The following is a 22,040-nucleotide window of genomic DNA, read 5'->3' as shown; positions in this document are numbered from 1 at the left end:
ATAAGACTGAACCGAAACCCATACGGATAGGGATCCCATGGAACTAAGATTTCACAAAAAAAAGTATAATAACTGATTAATTCCAACTACTAATCTCAAGCAATGTACGCCATAAATCTAAAGAGAAACAACTAGACTAAATTTCCTTTCTTTCCCCATGTTTGGGAACCACAAAATTTTCTTTTCACATGCCTTTGTCTTTATTGTCTAGAGGTTCTAGTACTATATAGCATTTGGTAGACCTAGTTAAGGGAACATGATAATATATAACTATCAAAGTATCAATTCCTCTTACCAATTATCTATGGACATCCTCTTTTTTCTCTTTTTCTTCCTTTTCAAAATTCACATGGTCCAATGACACCAAACCAATTTCTCCAACTTTTCTGGCTTATCTTGTACTACTAAAACACTAGTCTAATTGGTTATCATTTTCTTGTGCAATCCTGGTTTCATGGACTTGTCGCCAACTTGATATTGTTATCGCGGTTCGAGATTTACGCTCACTCAACTGTCCGAATAAGATGTTGGACTAGGTGATTCTTTAATAACAAAATATACTACTAGTATATATATTCCATCTTTATTTGGACGTCCCCAACACCATAAATTTGTCACAAGCCAACCAATCACGACCCAATCCAATTAACAAAAAGAAGATTTTAATAAACAAACTCCACGTAACATAAATTCATTAGACCCCCTTCTGCCTACTTTCTTCTTTCTTTCCTTTGTTTTGTTTGCATGCATGTGTGTTTTACTGTTTTTGGTTTGATTCTTCGTGATTAAGGCTACGTTAATCATTCTCAAGCCAATCAAATAAAGTGAGGGTCCCACCACTATAGTCCTGTATCCTACCCTGGCCCCGCAAAAGTACATACGTGGAACAAAAAGCCGCCCTTTCTAATAAATCACGTGCCACAAATATTCACACTATTCGGACAAAGATTCCTCTTCCCCAACTTGTGGGACCCACTTGTTCCTTCCCTGAAGTCCATAAATAGCCAACCCCAACACTTCGTTCCTTCCCTTTTCCCCTTCCTTCCTCTCTCCGGTTTACTCTTGAAAAAATCCGGTCTGGTTACATTGATTGATCAAGTTGTAAGTATCCTCATTATGTTTGCTTCCGAAGAAGCGGTTCAGTTCCATTATCCGGTTCTTGAAACCGGGTTGAGTCCAAGCGAAATCCAAGAACTATTGTCTCAAATTGAGCTACCAACCACCCCGAATTCCGGTTCGGAAGTGTTGAACCGGTCGGTTTACTCCGTCGATGAGAGAAAGCGTAGGCGCATGATTTCTAACCGAGAGTCGGCCCGACGTTCACGTTGGCGTAAGAAGAGGCATCTAGAGGAATTGACAGAGCAGGTGAAACAGTTGGAAGTAGTGAACCACGATCTGAAGAATCGGTTGGGCTCAACTCTGGCCCAGTGTCACGTATTATGGAGAGAAAATGACATGTTAAGATCCGAATCCGTCGCTCTCCGGGCCAGACTCTTGGATCTATACCAACTTCTAGTCTCCATGCAATCATGTTAATGATCATCACTTAATCATTGACACAATAATAATGCTCTAATGAACATGACAATCAAATAGAGCTCAATCTCTCTCTCTCTCTCTCTGAAATCACATTTGATGATAAGTAAAAGACGAGAGAAGGACTACTTGCATGTGTTCTTTTTGCTAGATTTTGTACTTGTTTTCTCTCTAGTGAGCACGAAATTAGGCCCCATTGATGTTAGTTTTATGGTATATATATATCTATGTATCTATGCATCACTATTAACTTACTATTGTCATTATCATCATAATTGGTGAGTGTAAATATGTGTTTTATGGGATTAATGATGCAATATTAATGTTTTGATTATCTTATATGTGTTGGATTTGGATGAGAGTCTTGATTAAGATGCTGGACTTGACTTGAGAAAGAAAGCTAAGTGAGAAACACAAAAAGGAGTAAAAAAGGGACTTGTGGTGTGGGTTGATATGTCCTAAAGTTGTTTATGGACCCACGAATCCATAAGTTATATATTATGTACCTAACAACATGTTGATGCAACTCAAGTGTCAATCTCTATACTTTTTTTTATTATTATTATAGGGGATGGGATGAGGGATGCTAGAACTCGATCTTGATCGAGATTTTTATGAGATACCACACATATGAGTACCGTCATCTGAGCTACTCGTGTCCTCAGTGTCAACCTATACACACACATACACACAATTTCTTTCCATGAATTTAGTGCTCATGGTTTGAATATTTTAGCACTTTTTAGTTAATTAAACCATTAAGAATGTGTTTGTAGCTTTTCAAATAATTGCGCTATTATTAAATGAGGAATATGTGGTTTTCAAAAAATGATATATAAGTGCATCATTAATTTTCATGTTCAAACAAACTATTAATAACTGCACCCCACATCAATTAGGTGTATGTCACTGTTGTTTATAAGTAAAAAAAATCAAATCCCTCTCAATCAAAAGGACCTTTTAAGGACAATCGTTCAAGCCCATATATAATGGACAATATCTCTTTAAGCTATTTGGATTAAATTTATGTCGTGCTCGATCTCATGAGTATCTGATTTTATAACAAAACCCTTAAAGGTGTGTCCACACTGATAATGTTGAAATATTGACCAACATCTCATTTTCATGAACAAACACAAAACAAAACACAAAAATAATCATTCATAATTCATTAACTAACATTTAGGCCTAGAAATTGACGTATCGAAACCCTTAATTAAGTGACATATTGTTTGGTGTAGGTATTTCATTGGCCTAATTTAGTACTAATTAGAATAGATATATATATATATGTGTAACATATATATTCTGGTTTCTTCTATCCTATTCTTTGAGTATTCCATGAACCAGCTAGGTTTAGAATCTACAAGTATCGTATACTTTTGTTCAAATCACAAAAGCCACTTTTTTGAGTGCTTGGCCTTATCTTTGAAAGAAGAAGGTTGTGTGACAATCTAGATTCACCACGCATGGTATAGTATTCTTCACTGTATATGCCACCTTTATTTAAGGCTAGCTTCTATAGAAATGTTGTATATACATATACAGGTTGTTTCACATACGGACACCCGTAAACATAGTATTTATGGATTTTTAATTTCAACCATTGGATTCAATCAACGGTTAAGATTAGAGGTGATTACGAGAAATTTAAAACAATCCAATCGGTTTCACCTTCCTTGCCGTCGCATCGTTTGAGGTCATCGAACAACCACAATTCTTCCTCGGACTAGCAATAGCTCATCTCGCCCATCTATCGACAAGAACAATTGTCGGATTCAAAGGAAATTCTTCTTGAACCCACGGCTACCCATTTTGACTCGAAAGTTGAGGATACATGGTTTCATAATGATATTTTATGGGTGTTTGTATGTGAGAAAACATGGTCGTATATATAGCCACACAAGACAAATATAATGAACATCAAATAATGTTATTCACCCATGAAAAGCTAGCTTTGTGGGTACCAATATGTTACAATTCATGTCACAATTAAGATGTGCATTATCTTAACCATTTGTGAATTAATTGTCCGTGTTGAGTAGGATTGATAACGTGTGCGTTAAAGACATTTGTTAAGAATTCATTACAGTATATCACACTATGCCAAATGTGATATGAACACTCTCTCACTTAATTTTTAAAATTAAAAATACGTTTCTTTTTCAGATTTCAATGCACATTTTTCATCCTTATATAATACATTTATAGGGCACACAATATCATTTCCCTTTATTAATTTAACATGATTAATTACCTCAACAAAAGCCACCATTGTTAGATAAATTAAAAGACAAAAGATGGGTTTGGTGGATTACATAATAAGGGAAAATAATATTAAAATGATGACATGTTTATTGGACAGTCTCCCAAATGATGGGGGCCTTAGTTGATCCAAATGCAATGAATGGATTTGGATAGTTTGATTTTTCTAGCCTCCTCCAAATCAGTATCAAAATCTTTCTTGGAAAAGAAAATTAAAGTTGAAGAGATTATCCGAATATTTCATAAAAAAGAAAAAGAGATTGCATTGTTGACCCACTCTGCGACTCATGATGTGAAACCCTGACAAGGGCATTGCTTACATGGCATGTTCTGATTGGTTCCTATCTACTTGCTTTGTTGACCATACTTGACTTCAAATTAAAATTATATGCTTTGCCGATGCTACATGTACGTAGCTTTCTTTCTTCATCTCCAAGTTCTTTGAATTGTTACCATTTGAAGAGTAAAAATCTCACATCAATTTGATATAACATAGCCGAGTGATTTATAAATAAAATATAGTTCCTCTCACATTAAAAATTTGTTTTCCAAGTCTAAGAACCAATAATAACGTCCGTGAAGAACAAATCCGTGTGGATCCGTAACTCAGAACGGATAATATCTTTAATGTAGTTGGACTTATACTGTCAACATTCATTAAAGATCTAGTAGCACGTCTATTTCAGTAATCTCTTTCTAACCCAACTTCCTTACTTTCCCTGTTTTTTTTTGCACTTTTACCCCTCTAATGACTAATCCATTATTTCTCCAATCCCCATTCGTTCTTTAATGTATTGGTGAATGATCATATATCTTTGGTGTTGTACGTAAGTTGTCTTCCTTTTTCATTTGATGTTTACCATTGAAGTTTTCTCTCTTGGTGTACGTAATGTAATGTGAACTTGAAAGGGAGAAGAACCTTTATGTTTATTATGCTTTTGGTGATCTTGTTGAAATATCTTAGCTTTGTTGCGATTGAATGTCCAACTTTAATTGAATTGCTGAGTCGAACACTTTTCATTACAATTCTACGGTTGCTTATATATCCTCTTGAGTTGAATAGAGAAAAGGGGTTTGCTTGTGTGCAAATCTTGTACGTATTCAGTAATTAGATCGTACACATTTAGTAACATGGTACATGGGTACTCACTTTTCCACATTCCAGAGAGAAATACGTGCAGACCAGACCAGGAGCTCAAAACACAAATATTTGAGTGGGGCCCACATACGTCGAGCGTATTTCGATCCTTCCATCTAGGTCAATGCTCTAATGAGAAGGATGTCCAACTTCGCATATGTAGATACTCTATCTAAACTCGGATCTACGGGTTACGTAATTCATTTCAAATTGTAAAGTTTAGGATTTGAATTTAATGGTATGAGAGGTGTGTGACATCACACCACTTTTTTTTTTTTCATTTTTAAAATTTGTCTAACTTTTTATATCCATCATTACATATAAATTATAGACTCTAAAGAATCGTGGAGACCCCAAATCTTCTAAGCTCATCCCTTTATGAGGTGGATCTCCAACTTCATACATGAAAATCTTTGATGTATGAATTATGAAGTTGAAGTTTGCTACTGATTTAGTAAATTCTTAAGGACCAGGCCCAAACCATGTATAGGCCCATGAAGTTGGTCCAGCAAGCCCAAGCCCATCACTAGTCCACCAAGGACATTTCGGTAAACATATTGTTTTCAAACCACAAAAGCCGAAGTTTCACTGTTTCACAGCCCGCCTACTGAAGCGAGTCCCGATTCAAAACAAACAGAAAACCCCCTTCTTCCAAAATCTCACACCCCGATTCAGTGGAGAGTGAAATTCGAGCATCAATTATGGAGAAGATCTGTGTTGAAGTTAGGATAAGACCACAAGCTTCAGAAGAAACCTTTAATGGAACCTACTGGAAGGTGGAGGGCAATCGCATCTCTCTCCACAGGCCTCACAGCACTCCAATCTCTGCCATCTCTCTTATGCTTTTGGTACTCGAACCCATTAACTTCCGCTTCATTTTCTTCAATTTTGAGGATTTCTGCTCTCAATTCGTTCTTATTGCACTATTATGGTTGTTATTTATTTTTGCAGATCACGTGTTCGATGAGAGGTCTACGAATTCAAGCGTTTGCGAGCTGCTGACCAAGTACATCATTCATGCTAAACTCAACTTTCTTTTGATTACTAAACTCAGATTTGGTCTTCGTTGATGTTCAATTTGAATCGATTTTTGCTTTTAGGTTTTTTATTGATATTTCAATATTGTTGAATGTTTTGCCTTTGAGATGCTGCTTTTGAAAGCTAGTTAATTATTGTGATTGTGAATTTTGTAGGAACTGCATTTGCTTATGGACAGACCAGCAGTGGAAGAACTTACACAATGAATGGCTCGGAATCTGATCTTGGAGTCCTTCATCGTGCAGTCAAAGATATATTTTCGAAAATAGAGAAGGTAATGACCTGTTTTGACATCTAAATTTTGGACTAATTTATTTTCAATGCACAATATTTCCGGACGCTGACCGAGAGTTTCTGATTCGAGTTTCATACATGGAAATTTATAATGAAGAAATAAATGATCTTTTCTCTATGGAGAATAAGAAGTTGCCCATACATGAGAGTCTGGAGGTTGGGCGATTGCATAACTATGGCATTCTTTTGATAGCTTCCTTCCTATATGTAGAATGAGTGTTTCTGGCCTCAGGGAGGAAATTGTTAATGATGCTGAAGAAGTACTCAAGCTTATTGAAGCAGAAATGAATGGCCATATAAGTAAATACCAGTAATTGTTGTTGTAGATTGCAATACTAGTTGATAGTTGAAGCTAGTAGAGAAACAAAAGTCCCACATTGGAAAAGGATGAGAATTTTAAACACTTTATAAAGAGAACCTACCATGTACTTGATTACATGTTGGAGGGAAAGAATGGAGGGAATGCCAAATCTTTGAATATATATATATATATATCTTGGCACTTGCATGTGCATTAAAAATAATTTCACTTTTTAAGTTGTTGGTGAAAATTATGAATATAGATGGTTTTGAGGCGTGATCCCCCACTACAATAGTTTGCTGATGAGTTAATTGCAAATCATCCTAAGGATACAACAAAGCCAGAAACTTGTAGTCAGCAAAACTAAAAGTTTATCTAAGAGCTTATTGTTGTTGCAGAGAAAGAGAGATGGGAAAGAAAGGGTTAATTAATTGTTTTCTCAATATCAGTATTTATAAATTAAAAATCTCCCAAGAGACATGTTTGTACACAAAAAACTGCTAGCAGTTATTTGTTTAAATAAAAACTGTTAAATTGCAGGTGTTTTTATTCAACAGACATGATTTTTCTCAAACTAACTTTGTCACTCATGCAAGGACATGGAACATACTTGTATGCTTCCTTGGTATGTCTCAACTGAACCTTGTCCCTGCCAGGTAAAGTAGATTTTTCTTAATTTTTTTTCTTAGGGATTGCTTTTTAGTTGATTCAATTGTCATAGAATGTTTTCCTGAGCAACTAGTTATCAATGTTACTGCAACGGTTGTTCATATGACAGGTTGATATAATATGGGAAGATTTTTCATTTCTGGACTTCCATTTCAACTCGCCTCTACAATTCTTTGAAGCAGCTAGCTTTGTTTGGCACAATTGTTGCAACAAAATGAACTGATGGCAGGTATCATAGCAGTCTTGCGAATCTTAGTTTTTTTTTGTCTCATTTATATGGATCATGTGGGACTCACAATCTCACATATATTATGTGCGTTCATATAAGCATATGAGATAGTTACGACAAAAAAAACACAGGATGTTTAGCATTTTTTAATATGTCATGAATTTGTTGGCACGCGTGTCTCTTCAGCGCACGTATGAAACCTCATACCAGGGCCCTAAGTTAGGGACATAATCAGACACAATCTGCCATAACCAACACGTGGATAGGGTCATATACCATTCAACAAAATCGGCTCTATCCATAAAGAAAACAAAAAAGGGTAAGAGTTTAATATTATTGTAGTATTGCGTAATGGAGATGATATTCATTACAGATAGTGATGGGCCCTAAAGGCCCATAACACGTCAAAATATGACCCACTTTTATAGATTGGAACAAAGTATCTTTCCTTCTTTGTTAAAGCCTCTTTGGACAACTCAATATAAGCCTAATTACAAAAATTGGTGACCCCTGTATTTGTAAACAAATTAAAGCTGCTTTCTTTGTCAAAAAGAAAATGGTTACATCACATTGGGATGCAACAAATTTCCTTACCTAGTAAAACATAAGTCTTGTAGTGTGGGGCGATGACTACCTCTAGATTGTGATCTTCAACAATTTCTTGTCATTTCTATTAATGAGATATTATATTACCTCTAGTTGGACTTTTTCGTGTGTAATAACTCAATCCACATATGATTTTTATACGGGTTTTTTATATTGTCGAGAAATCACTTTCCCTTTTGGATACTCACTCTCCCACCTCCAAGAAATTATTGGTGAGGGAGGATGATCATTTCTTAAAATAAAAGACACAATATGTTATGTTGGATCTTGCCCCAGCAGTGGGCATGACTCACAGAAAAGATTTTCTTGTGCATAACTTAACCTAGAAGAGAAGATCTTTCACAAAATCCTGAATCAGTCGAGTTGATTTCAAATAAAAATATTAATATCTTAATCATAAACCTCATGAAAAAGACAACCAATTTAATAACAATAAATTCACCTTCAACAAACAAGAAAGACAAATTATAGATTTTATTTCACCGAACAAATGCATGGAATTCAGGAATTAAGGGACTGACGAAAATGACAAAAGTAGTGGGTTGGCCATGAATGGTAAACTCTGCTTTTAACAAAAACCACACGCATCCTTTTTCTTTTGTCAATTAGACATAAAACTAGCAAACTAGAGGAAAGATATGGCATCTAATTACAAGAAACCAAAACATTCCATCTGCCTCTCTATCTATCTGCAGGGCCATGGATTCCCTCATAAAAAAGACAACTTAATTCATGTCTGCATGTGAGGGATTGAAAGAGAGAATCCAATGAGTGCTCTAAAGTCCACAGATGAAGACAAAACTCAACATAAGACAAAATCCTGGAATAGACAACCGAAAATGATAAGGATCCCATTGTTTTTTGACACAACTATCCCAAATATTGAGATAAACACACAAGATCCATGTGAAAAATCGTGAGGCTAACATGATTCCTATGAAATCGTGTACTTCTATCTCAGCATTTGAGATAACCGGGACAAAAAATACTGGGATTCATAAGATTGTTGATAGAAAACGGACTCGATTTGTGAAAAAAAACATTTATTATACGTAACCACCATGCTGCCCAGACAGTCCCTGGGACTCTGAGCAGTTAAAGCTATACATACAACCTAGAGATTGTTTGGATTGAAATGCATTCTCTCCAAAACCCAATCTCTTCTCTCTGTTTTCTGTCCTTGTTCTGTCACATACTGACAGATGTGTTTTGTCTCTCCCATTTAACAGGCCTGCACCAACTCCACCTCTCCTCTTGCTACTCTGCTTTATATTGTTAGCAACCCAACTTCATTTAAAGAAGCCCCTCCAATCACTCTACTCTAATGGCAGCTTCTACAAGCCTAAAACCAATGAAACTTGAAGAATTTCTCAAAGAGAAACAAGCACCATTTGTCCTAGAGATTTACCTTGCAGAAAGAAGGCATCAGAAGAACAACAGTTCATGCAAGTCTTTAAAGAGGTCATGCAGTGGTGGCTCAAACAAGATCGAAAGAAAGAGTATTCCACACTGTCCTAAGGTACTGAGAGGTGTATATAATAAGCTTACTTCTATTACCTTGAGACTAGCAATTAGAAAACCTTACAATGGGGAAGGAAATCTTGGTGTACGTACCACAACCCAAGTTGCAGAATCAGATAACTTCTCCACTGCTAGCAGCTCAACAATTTTCAATTCATGTTCTGAGAGCGATGAAGAAGAAACTCCAACTTCATTGCAAGAAGATCATACCTTGTATAAAGCAGAAACTTCACAGCCTAAGAAACCATATAATGGGAAACAGGTAGAAATAATCAAATACCTTATTTTCTGATTTCAATTAACTCGTCACTCACCAAGTTAACAGGCTGTGACAGGTAAAAAGCTTCTATGGGGATGCAACAGTACGCAACGAAGCCCAGTATCAGTACTGGCAGAGGCACCATTTCATGGTGCTTCTCCACATCACCACAGTATGTATTCCTATCAGCAATATACTATTCTTATAGTTAGCCTAATCACTCACTAATCAGAAAATCTTTGTCAACCGCTTCTGATAGATAAACCAGCACAAGAGGGCATCAGTACCAAGAAACAAAATCATTTGCCAAAAACGAAAATTACAGAAGAAACTATTTTATCCGGATCTATTTGGAAACTTTTTATCCATTCAGAGCAACAGAATCCAAGTTGTACAGGAATCACAAGATTACAAGAGCTTGTCCAATCTAGTTCTTCTCAGTTGTTAAAATCCAAAAAGGTGTTGCAGCAAACAAGACAGCTACTGTTCGACTGTGTGAGGGAGATCATCAAGACCCATGCGTACAAGATGCAAGGACATCACAAACAATATTTGGGTTCTGAAGAGATTGGAAAGCTCATTTGTGAAAAAATAAAGTTATGGAAAAAACTATCCGCAGATGAAACAAAGTTACTGCAACTATTAGACTTTGAATTCCATGATTCAGCACAGGAATGGAGTAATTTTGAGCAACAAAGAACGGATATAGGATTAGAGCTTGCAGATGCAATCTTTGAAGAAACCAAGAATGAAATTGTTGTAGACATAGTAGACTTTTTGGCACAAAATACATATTAAGCCATCTCCAATTTCATTACTCCCATTCACTAACTTATTGCTATCCAAGTCATTCATCTCGATCAGGTCAAAGACGCTAATTTGGGTTCTTCGGTCATAGCAAAACTATCGACAATTCTTCCTTCCTATATTTTCAGGGCCCTAGAAGACAGTACAATCATCATGACTTGGTCCAAACAATTTTCACTTTCTAGAACCAGACATTAAGAGTTGTCGATTTCATGCATACTTACAGAGAAAAATGGTCTATGCAGTAATTGCCGACACACGAACTCATTTGGCCACAAGCACTTTCTTAAGATTCCCATGGCATTGTATTGCTATAGTGTTATACACAGGGAAAAAGGGTTCATTAGTAAAATGGAGTCAAACCTTCCCGTACTCATTAAATTGACAGATTAATCGAAAGTGATATCAAAACAGCCCAATTCCAAATACTAGAACTTTGGTTCATCTACTCTACATGTTTATTGTCAAAGTAGCATTTTGTCCCCGAGCACATGCCTTTGGACCTACCAGACATGACAGCAATGCTTTGATATATTCATTCAACCGATATAAAAGACTTTCTAGTTCAATCTGATTGAGTTATTTGTCAGACATTTGAGAAAAGGAATTCACATTATAAAAGAAAGCAAGCATTTTAGGAGGCCATACCGTCAAAGTGGAACCAATAGGAATTTGTCTCTACATATAAGGCTGAGCTTCCTTTGAAGTTTCCAATAAATCAGCTTGCAGAAATTGGACAGCATCAAAAAACATCAAATAGAAATTAGCATTGAAAGATGATACTAATATCAAATATATGGATTCCTCCCCCCACTCGAGCAAGCAAATACCTAAATTAAATTTGACATAATTTCCTCATATCAAGACCCCGATGTTTTTAGGGAATCACCACTAGCCAGAGTGGTTGGCATCCCCTATATTTGGGTCCTTGAGACCAAGGTTAAAAGGTTCAAACCCCACCCCTACTTAGCTTAACTATTAAAAAAACCTATGTTTCCCATGGAATAACTATCAGCTTGTGACATTTATGCTGGGATAATATGTCAGACTCAATTATTCCACTTAACAATCCTAACGATGCACCAGGATCAAAAAGGTAATATCCAAACATCCCATCAGAAGCAGCAATCAAAATGAACAAGTCGAATGCATTGAAAGAAAATTGTTTGAGCACCATGCCCAGCATTCCCAATGATTATGACAAAACTCCAAATTACTTGTATCTACTAAATGTAAAATGGTTTAGAAATTCGTAAACATGGGACTACGAAGAGCCTAGTGGATTTCACCATCCTCGCCAAGCTCCCACTTGGAATGTATGTATCCATGTTAGAACGCATTACAATTAACAACAGAAACAGAAAGAATTCACTTTTCATGCTTTCCAATTGATGGCAATTTTTAAATCTTTAATTTACAATATATGTGCATTAATAACCAAATGCATAGAAAAACAGTCAATAAAAATGAACTTGAGGAACATCACTTACAATTATTTCTATCTTTACACCATAAACATAAACCAATACAGAAAGAAAAATCAAATGAAACTCGAGCTTTGACTCCATACCAAAACGAAAATTGAAAGAAAATCGAATCCTAATCCATACAAAAACCTAAGTCGAAACAGGCTTGAACGAAATCCAAACAAAAACCAAAATAAAAGGAAACTGAACCCTAATCCGTGTGGAAACCTTATTCCAAACCAGCTGGAACCCAACTCTACGGGTTCTGTCAAAATCAAACGAAAACCCAAACCCTAAAAGCTCTCCAAGATACAAAAAATAAAATCGAGACCTTAAAAGAACAAACAAGAGTCAATGCTTACCTTCGATAAACGAACGAAACTCACGTTTGAGCACGGCACTGGCTTTTCTTCGTCGTCGAGGTAAAGCTCACTCGTACTACAACGATCACGTTCATATGCAATAAAACAAAGTTCCCACCCTCGGCGGCGGAATTTTGAATGTTGTCAACGTTTTTATAGGCCGGCTTTTAGTGCTCTCTATGGGCTTAAATGGGCTGATCCACATTTAGGCCTGTATGGCAGTTTATTGGGCCTACCCAACTTACTGGGCCAATTGGCATCCATAATGAAGCCCATATCTGTAATGTGGGCCTTAAAATTTAGGCCTTTGACTTCAAAATTGGTAGCTAGGGTTAGGGTTTCGGCAACTAGTTATGGTTCTTCCAAATCAACTATATAAAAGTGGCGGACTTCAATCGCAAATTCAACCATTCAACTCGAAGCTGCCTCCATTGCTGTTATTCTGTGTATTTATTGTTCTATTTTTTCCCCTATAAGCTTTCTTCGCGTCTTCTGTTGCGTAAAATTTGGTAGACAGAGAAGAATGTTACATAGAGGGTTGGTTGCGATGATTATAAGATAATTCCTCGTTCTGATTGCTATTGCCATGGCATGACAGACTCTTTTACACCCATAGAATATGAGCACCAACCTTTTCTTCGATATAATTTTGATTGTTTGATATAATTTCCATTAACGGATTTTTATTGAGGTTGTAGTCTTGGTGTAAAAGAAGGATAAAAAGAAAGATACCATGAACAGGGGAAAGATTCTGGATTGTTTCCGGGTATCTGCAATGCACTCCTAAAGCATTTGTTTCAATTCACGGGTCTTAATTAGATTGCCTCCTTGCGTAGTACATTCATCCCTGAATTAAAGTTGGATTTTTTTTCAATTACAATGGAAATTTCAGTGTTTAGATGAAGTCAATGCAAATGTCTGTGAATTTGCTCTTTGCTTTGCCGTTAGGTTTGCCTCCATTTTGATAATCTTTGTTTCTTTTGTTCTTTGAATTGTTTAATTGGTTCCATGACCTGAAACTAGAATCATGTATGAGTGAGTAGAAGGATTGCTTTGTGCATCTTTGATGGGCATACTGTCATTGTTCATATCAGTTGAGTAAATATATGCGCTGTTTGATTGAGTGGAGTTTTGACTTGTAGGAGTTGCCTTTATTGTGGCATAACGTTCTGTAATTAACGATTGTGCCTAGCTGACTCCTCAAAGTGATTTGGTGGTGTTTAAAGCCCTGACTTGGCTAAGATCAAGTCTATAGGTTGGGGTTACGCACACCTCCATATTTTTCTATATTCCTACGCAAAATAGTTAGCTATGTCAATCTTCACAGCCTTGTTTGGAGTATTGTTGTTTAATGTAGTATGCATAAAGATTTGAGTGGTATGCATTGGTTCATTACATGGTGCACATTTCCACTGGTGGTGTTGGTGAAAGTGTTAGCAAGTGTTGAGAGGTGAGTAATTTCTATAATAAAAAAAAAATTACATCTAAAGGTGCTGATGTGCACTGATTAGTGTGCTGGTGCATAGTGCATTGGTTCTGTCCTAAATATGTGCCTAAATGGGTTCTTGGTTTTTTTTTTTCCTAGTGGAGTTAATGGCCATGTTTTTTTAATTTTTGATAGACAATATTAACTTCATCCAATAGGTTAGTTTTTTTCGATTGTAATACATATGGTTATAACAATGGGAGGTAATTTTATTCAATAGTTCATACTATTTGGTTGAACCAATTGGTTATATGATCATGAGCTTCAGCTTTTGGGAAAAGTTACCTACTTATCTCTCATCTTTGTAAATTAAAGAAAATTTGGTAGATTCCCGATCTCTGATGTGTATATAAGCCGATCATTTAATATTATGGGTGTATAATTATAGATGGTAACTTCACCCAATAGGCTAGTCTTTTGGGTTGATGCCCATTGGTTAATTGTTGATGTTGACTTTTTTGATAGATTAGCTGGGAAAATTCTATAATACTTTCATGGTATGGCACTGTGTAACAGACTTGCGAGGGGATATTTGGTTCTAGTGAGCCCCTTCTCTTCCCTCATAGGGTACCATATTTTGAAAGCATTGTAGCAATCTTAGGCTACTTGTCACTGAATTGGACTTCAACTCTAGAAGCTAGTCTAATGGGTGTACTCACCATCCCTATATGGCATAGAGGCATATATCTTAGGTACGTGCATGTTATACAATGAGTCTCCCTTGGGTTGGCCATACCCCCTTGAGTTGTATTGCTCTTGGGATGAGTTTGAATTGAATAGACTAGTCTATTAGGTGAAGTTACCACCCGTGTTTGTAGATCCAAGAATCATTCAGCACAAATGGCCCCAATGTTGAAATTGAGTTTATTGATTGCGTTGCGTGATTAACATGTCACTCCGCTGTTATCATTGTTTTGGTATGTTTTGACAGTTTCCAGCATGTCAAGCTAAAGCATCTGCGAAAGGATCAATGGATGGAATGGAGTCCAATATATCTTTGCATCTGATATATAGGTTATGGAGCTCTTGACTTAATTTGTACTTGAAAGCTCTATATTTGTAAAGTTTTACATATGAATTAGTATTGTAAGTACTCCAACCGTTAAGAGTTTGTTTTCTGCAAGAACAGTCTATGGTTTCGAGGGTATGAATTAAATTTTGTTGAAATAAAGCTATCAATTTTACATATTTTGTAAGGTTTGATGATTTGGAATTATTTATGACATGACAAAAAGACAGCACATTTTGATCTAGAAATTATCAGTAAATTGCCATGGCAAAAGACGAGCACATATAGAGAAGGTGCAATACAATTGAGAGATTCGGCCAAAATCTATAGGGATGATTGCATCCGCTACTGAACCCAGATAACAGGCCTGGCTCTTGTGCACACCACAGGCATCTGCAATCCACTTGATCGTTTAGCATCTCAGATTTTTGTTACCTTTGTCCCTCCTTTCATGGTAAATAGCTCTTGCATAATCTGATTGGGCTTTGTTACATTTGATCCAATTAAGAGGACTTTTTTTGGATAACCGAGAAATCACTTAACCCCTTCGGATATCTAAGTGTAAACCTTGGGTTGACACAATAACCGTTTCATTTTTGGCGACAGGTAAGATTAGGTCGAAATTCATACAGATAGGGTCCGGGAGTGGGACAAGTCCATGAAATCAGGATTTCACAAGAAAATATCTCAGCTGGCTGGTTCGCACTCTAGGTCCGAAAAGATAACTAAGTAGGCTATCGTCAGGACGTCAAGTGGCTATCAATGAGAAGACTGTTTCCTAGGATACATGCCCCAAGTAAAGTTGTATACAAATCTAACCGGATTGTAGCAGTAGAAAGTTGACTCCAGGTCCACACCGGCAAGTGGTAGTGGCACCATCAAAATTCAAAGCTGGCCCTGAATCCTTAGTGACTTTCCACTTACTGTACAAATGGCAAGTATGGGATGCCACTGGAAAGGTGGTTGTTGATCAAGTGTGTGTCTTTCTTTGATGTCTTGGCCTTTGATGGACATAAGGATAATTCATTAAAGGACAAAGCTATGACAGCTTAGCTTCCATCCTCATATTTACATTGCTCCCTTCGCAGAAACAAGATTTTTTAACTTCAATATAGTAAAGACATTATTATGAAGAGATAATGAAAAGCAATCTGGATATGGTGGGATTGTGTATTACACCCGATCGCGTGAGTTTGTGATGGGAACCCGTTATGATCGTTACTAGGCCATTAATATGGATATATACGTTGGATCGTTACAAATGTTATAGCCCGTTACGCTGTAATCGTACAAGTCCATTTATTCCAGCCCACCTATATATGCTCCTCCTCCTAGCCATAACACACTTCCACATTCAGCGAGTAAAAGTGTATTGTTGGAGGAGAATGGTATGTATATGGCGTATAATCAAAGGGCAAGACAAGCCATTTCGTGTGGATTTCAGCTGAACAACCCACATCTTAAAACAGAAGATATATGCCCCACCTTCCACCAGACAACCAACCACAAGTTTGCTTACCCAACAACCATCATGTTTGCTCAACAACAAACCTAGCATTGAATCAACAGAAAAATCTCGCCAAACATTTCCATATACTGATGAAAATCATAACTTACAGTGCATACCTACACTTCCATAATTATAAGCTACAATAAACTTTGCCTAGTCAAGGACTGAACTCCATAGTAAGCAAGTCATGGACAGGAGATACATATTACAAAATCAAGATAAGAAATAACAAACTGGAAAACAAACTCCAAAGCTAATTGTTTCATGTTTAGAAAACAGATTAAAAAGGAAAAGACGGGCCTTTTCTTCTGCAATTACTTCTTGGTAGGTCAGAAGTGTTACAAGGCTGGCAATGAGTGGACGACGGTCGAGCCAGTAAGGTCATTAGACATGCTAGCCCGTTCGGTCTTCTTGTTGTTATCGGGTCTTGGACTGCTCCCGGCACTGCTATTAGAAAGTGAATTGAATGTTGTCCTTTGCAACACCCCAGTAGGAGATGATCCCATCCGAGGACTACTGTCCCAGCCCTCGGTCATGAGGTTGAGTGGTGATGAATTCTTGCTGTCAGCAGCACTGTTACTCGTATTGTGCAAAACCTCTCCAAGTGGCCCTCCCACGGAAGATTCCCATGATATGGGAATCCAATTTGCTTGCCTACTGTTCTGTTCATGAAGTACACTACCAACTCCTAATCCCATCTGTATTGGGTCGAACTCCCGTGATAATCTGAGTGGGGAGAGAGTAACTTTCTCGTTATTAGGAGAGGAAGTCGAAGACATGAAATCTGCCATGGGGATTGAAATTGAGAGTTGGGTTCTATCTGATTGCACGTCAAGTGCAGGCCAAGTAATGGAAGAACGATCAGACTGGTTTTTAGGCCAGTCATCCATGAATTGGTGAAGGGAATGTTGCGAGACGGTGTCTTGGTCAGCCAATGCTTGAGAAGAACCAAAACTTGTGCAGCTCATTAAGGAAGATCCTTTATTTGAAGGGTTCAGGAGGGAGTTGGAGGTAACTAGTCCAAATTCAGTTTGCAATCCTCCATATGGGTTTTGTTGTCTCGAAATCAAAAATGGATTATCTTTAGACTTCAGATCAATAGGAGCAGATAGCATGGAGAGGCCTGAGGTATCTTGCAATCTGTCACCCACCTTTTCTTTGTTCAGATACGTCCTGCAACACAATTTACATTCAAGAAACACTGTTAATTAAAAGCAACAAGATAGATATTTCGATGCATAAGGCATATTTTTTCCATTACCTGTTAAAAGGAGTGGCTGCAGAGAGACTAGGTGCACCAGACTGCAAGTTCTTGAGCTGCAGCTGGTTCGCAACTGCTAGGCCGTTAGTTGTGCCACTGCCATTAGACCCCACCACAACCGAAGAGGAGGCAGTGGTGGGTGTGAGCTTCGTAATGTTAGTGGTTGCAGCAACGGAATGGCCAGTCTGGCCTTCCACAGGCTTTCTTGAACGATGGCGGCCCCTGTTCATGTGCCGCTCACAATATTTCTGGTCGGCAACTGCATCTCTAGAGCACCGCCATTTCTTCCCATCTGTCCTCCGACACCGCCCTGGCTCAGGATCAGTGTTGTTCGAGAATCCCAGATGGAAAGTTCCCCATCCCACTGCACACAATTTCAACAAATAAAGAATTACAACAAATTATGCAAACAGTCCTATATCTTAGTCAAGCTAGCTAAGTTCTTGCTTAAACGAACAGTGTCAATGAATGATTGATATACTCCATAGCACCTTGTGCATTGAACAAGAGTAAAATGTGTGGTTTAGCATACAAAAAAAATTTTAAATGAATGCTTGGTAAAAAAAAACAACACTGGTTCTTAGAACAAAGTCAACACTGGCATGTACAAGCCACCGTCTGACATCAAACTTCCAGATAAAAAACAATTAAAAGAGTACTTTGTGCAATACAGGAGATGAACAGTTAATCCCAAGACCATTAGTCAGATTGAGAAAAATCCAGCTAAAAAAAATATGAAACCATTCTTCACAGAAAGAGTCAATGAAGAAAATATGCAAGATCTTTCTGCACAAGTATGCATTGCATACCCTTATGTGAAAAATAGACATACAAACCTTCTGGGTAAGAGCGAAAATGGGCATACATGAAGAGACTGGCTATATTTTTTCTTGTTTACAGGAACAGAAAAAAACTTACATGCATTGGGTCTGAGAAGTCCACCTGAAAAGCTTGAGAACCCAGCAGATTCAAGGGCTTTTCTTATGGGTACAAGCAGATTAGATGGTACAGGCACATTTGCAGTAATGTATTTGTAGATCAGGGCCTGGTGTTCCAGTTCCATCCATTGAGATGGGGTAAATGGTCCCCTAGCCCCAGATAGAACCCCATGCATATTTGCACCATTGAATCCCAAAGTGCTGTAACCTGAAACCACAAAATAAGAAGGAAAGAAACGTGAAGAAAGGGGCCTGGCAGAAGCAAGCAACCAAAACTTCTTTGCAAGATTAAGGTTGTCTGGGATTGAACAAGCAAACAAAAGAACTGTGGAGGTATAAAATAGAGAAAATGTGAAAAGTAGGAGAAGACTCCAAGCCAATCAAAGATTTGGGTACTTCCACCTCTCAGTCTCCTTCCTGCTCTTACTAGTTTTGCTTACTCAGTTAAATTTGTTTCTAAAGCTTATCCTCGTCCACAAAAACATCAAGATCAAGACTTTGAACTTTGAATAGGGGGGAAAACCGTACTTTTAATCGACAAGACTAGGAACAAAGACCTCACATTGATTTCCATGAAAAGACCTTCCACCAATACCCAGAATCAAATCCAAAAAAAAAAAAAAACCAATGACATACCATCTTTTGCTAACATAGCATTGTCTAATCCACCCATATCAAGCAAAATTAAAAAAAACAAAAGACACAAAACCCATCACAGCCAAACATTGACCCTTCAAAAGCCTTAATGTGGCATATGAGATACCTGTATTTCTATTATAAGCGGAAGAAGATGTGAGTTGAGAGTAAGGCAATGTAGTTGCATTTTGTGACGTCCTCCAAGCAGAGAAAGCTTCAGTTTTAGGGGAAGAGAAACTCAGCATCTGCTGCTGTTGTGGCTGCAAACCAGGAGATAAAATAGAAATATCACTATTAGATCTCAATGGAGTTTTTCTCTGCTTAAGCAAGTAAGCAACTGCATTACCTTTGAAGATGAGAAATCGTGATCAGTTTTGGCCAGTTTTGAGCTCCTCCAATCATCTTCAGCACCAGATCTTTCTTGCTTGTTTAGCCCAGATCCGTACCATCTGTGCTTTGTCTCAGGATCTGAAGCAAGAGAAGCAAAACCAGTACTGGTAGTGTCTGAACCCACCAACCCATCTAAACCCACCCCCCCGAAATCCATAAATGAACCCACAAGCCTTACAAAAATCTCTAGACTACTGAAGAAATGTTGAACCAGTGTGTCTATATCATTAAAACTCAGACTTGAAGAATCCAGAGAAGTTCATTTCAAGAGACTGGTATGCTCTTTGAGCAGAAACTGAAAATGAGACTTGATTTTGTCTATGGAGCTGATCCTTTTGTTGAAATGATAAAATAATTGGGGAGAGAGAGAGAGAGAGTAAATCGACTTGACAAAAGCTTAAATTCAACCAAACCCAGAATTTAAAAAAGAAAATTGTAGAGAGAGAGTGATTTGTCTTGTAGTTATTACTTGTGTACAAGAAAGTGTCATGTACGTACCCAATGCAGTGACTGTCCACAAAGCTCTTCACAACACTCTCAATAAGATTAGATCAAACATCTTAGTTTTAGTTCCTTGATTACGAGACTATCCCTGTAAAGCCAAGCAAGCCATCAGGTTATCTATACTAGACGAAAGGGTTAATATGTAATTTCATTTGTTGTACAATCTCCATTTCATATCCCAGAAACTACTTGCTGGTGTCTGTACTTTAATTTAATGTGGTAATCCAAGATTACATGGCAGTGAGATTTATGTTGTTAAAATAGGGGATAACTCAACTTTTGGTGAATACTTATAAGTGTTGTCAATTTCTAACCCAATTATCGAATCTTTACATATAATAAAAAATCTACTCCAATGTATGTATTGAAACAATTTTTAATCGTAGGTTTTCAAATTGGAACATTTGAACATTCGTCATTCCATGATTGAGTTATGTCCGATCAACTCTTTCAATTATCAAAAATTACATTATTCGTCAAAATATTTAAGAAGGGTGGAGACATTGAAATACTAGAAAAATCTAGTTAAAAAACATAAATGGCATATTGACATTGGAATCAATGGGACTTTGACTATTGTTGTGGGAGAAGAAGATCAATTGATTTGCCTTGCAAAGTCCGCTAGAGTCTTCAATGAAGTTTTTTTTTCCCCAATTACTCCCTTTATCCCCAACTCTCTCACATATTAAAATTGAAAGGCCAAAAAACAAGTGGTGAGCATGCATGAGCAAAGATGCATTGCCACGTGACATGAAGCCACTACAAATCCTAGTAGTCCACCATCACGTGTCAACCCCAATCTCTCTCTCTCTACAAGGATTGGGTTTTGTTGGTTCATCTCCATTTGTATTTTTTATACCAAAAGCACACTCTTTTATCTTCCACGAGGGGAAAAAGTGTACACATCTTAGGCTTGCCTAGTCAATAAGTCACTTTTCAAGTTAACACAATAAACAATAGTAAATGCATTAGGTTGGAGATATCTTCTTAAAATTTTCAATCCAAATACATTGAAAATATTGTCCATTTTAACCTAATAACCTTCATAGATTGTCATCATTGATTTTTACATCCAAAAAACATGTTTTCAATGTAAGAGTGGTTGGGTAATGCTAATAAACCATTCGACTGAGTTATTGTCATACAAATGTGAGATTTTTAATTTTAAGTTTTTGTGGGTGTTTGGTAATAAAAGTTCTCTCTATATGATATTGACAATCAAAGATACTCAAGTCAAGTTATATGTGAATGGTATAGTTTCCTATTCTAGAAATCCATACTCCATAGTGTGAAGCATCAAACAACCCACTTTTTCTTTTCAAAATAGGTTTTTATCTGTCTATGGCATATCATCTACATGTGCAATATCATGTGTTTTTATTAAAAGAATACCAAGTATTCTATTTGGAATCACGTGACTACCATGCACCTATCACTCTTGGCATTTTGACTGAAATTTAGGTTTATTATTCCACTTTTTATTTCAGAACAATTAATATTTCTTCCTCTTCCTCTTGGGAGTTTTAAAAGTTGTATTCTCACGTCGGATTGACATAATTGTGTAGTATAAAAATAAATGTTCAACTCTTCGCACACAAATAACGTATTTTATGGTCTAAAATGCTTCATAAATTAAACAGTCCAAGTGAACAAAATATGTGCAGAATAGCGGATAATATCATTTTGATTTGTTTTGGTTTGACTTTCTAACAATATAATTTGCATACAAATATTAATGTTTTAAATAGTACTGTCTATATCCAAATATGCCCAAATACAAAAACTATTGCATCAAACATAGATTCACACCCGATT

At 37.0% G+C, this 22,040-nt stretch overlaps 2 protein-coding genes, 2 long non-coding RNA genes and 1 other non-coding gene across 9 annotated transcripts; 3 read left to right on the top strand and 2 right to left on the bottom strand.

The window, feature by feature from the left end:
* The first annotated feature begins 5,558 nt into the window (after positions 1-5,558).
* LOC120011565 (kinesin-like protein KIN-7N) lies at positions 5,559-6,586 on the top strand. Its single transcript, XM_038862710.1, has 2 exons — positions 5,559-5,945; positions 6,133-6,586. Exons 1-2 carry the CDS (start codon positions 5,641-5,643, stop codon positions 6,197-6,199), a joined length of 372 nt encoding a protein of 123 aa, XP_038718638.1. The 5' UTR covers positions 5,559-5,640; the 3' UTR covers positions 6,200-6,586.
* A 2,172-nt stretch (positions 6,587-8,758) lies between these two features.
* Positions 8,759-12,615, bottom strand: LOC120010151. 5 transcript variants are annotated; one of them, XR_005470832.1, is made up of 3 exons: positions 12,492-12,615; positions 9,662-11,385; positions 8,759-8,896 (listed from the first exon to the last, which is right to left on the bottom strand). It is a non-coding gene; the product is annotated as an uncharacterized LOC120010151 (long non-coding RNA). The 5 variants fall into 5 exon arrangements; XR_005470829.1 differs by lacking the exon at positions 8,759-8,896 and having other exon boundaries at positions 9,086-9,807; positions 9,912-11,385; XR_005470831.1 differs by lacking the exon at positions 8,759-8,896 and having other exon boundaries at positions 9,086-10,795; positions 10,888-11,385.
* Positions 12,616-12,799: 184 nt separating this feature from the next.
* On the top strand, positions 12,800-15,165 carry LOC120010428. The gene is made up of 2 exons (XR_005470878.1): positions 12,800-12,927; positions 14,909-15,165. It is a non-coding gene; the product is annotated as an uncharacterized LOC120010428 (long non-coding RNA).
* LOC120011646 lies at positions 13,030-13,119 on the top strand. The gene has a single exon (XR_005471090.1). It is a non-coding gene; the product is annotated as a small nucleolar RNA snoR8a (small nucleolar RNA).
* Positions 15,166-16,543: 1,378 nt separating the features above from the next.
* Positions 16,544-20,099, bottom strand: LOC120010413 (growth-regulating factor 1-like). Its single transcript, XM_038861210.1, has 5 exons — positions 19,678-20,099; positions 19,459-19,591; positions 18,676-18,903; positions 17,758-18,121; positions 16,544-17,669 (listed from the first exon to the last, which is right to left on the bottom strand). The coding sequence occupies exons 1-5, from the start codon at positions 19,876-19,878 to the stop codon at positions 16,835-16,837; spliced, it is 1,761 nt and encodes a 586-aa protein (XP_038717138.1). The 5' UTR covers positions 19,879-20,099; the 3' UTR covers positions 16,544-16,834.
* Positions 20,100-22,040: the final 1,941 nt, after the last annotated feature.

Source organism: Tripterygium wilfordii, chromosome 12 (assembly GCF_013401445.1).
Source record: "Tripterygium wilfordii isolate XIE 37 chromosome 12, ASM1340144v1, whole genome shotgun sequence".
NCBI classification, from domain to species: Eukaryota; Viridiplantae; Streptophyta; class Magnoliopsida; order Celastrales; family Celastraceae; genus Tripterygium; species Tripterygium wilfordii.
The sequence above is the reverse complement of the archived record's forward strand: the minus strand, read 5'-3'. Positions and strand labels throughout refer to the sequence as shown.

Bases quoted from the DNA above. Each gene is read 5' to 3' on its own strand.
- LOC120011565 (XM_038862710.1), top strand. From the start codon at position 5,641: ATGGAGAAGATCTGTGTTGAAGTTAGGATAAGACCACAAGCTTCAGAA. The intron at 5,946-6,132 runs GTACATCATTCA...TGAATTTTGTAG, and splicing joins GTTTGCGAGCTGCTGACCAA to GAACTGCATTTGCTTATGGA.
- LOC120010413 (XM_038861210.1), bottom strand. From the start codon at position 19,878: ATGGATTTCGGGGGGGTGGGTTTAGATGGGTTGGTGGGTTCAGACACT. The intron at 19,592-19,677 runs GTAATGCAGTTG...CCTGGTTTGCAG, and splicing joins ACGATTTCTCATCTTCAAAG to CCACAACAGCAGCAGATGCT. The intron at 17,670-17,757 runs GTAATGGAAAAA...ATTGTGTTGCAG, and splicing joins GCAGCCACTCCTTTTAACAG to GACGTATCTGAACAAAGAAA.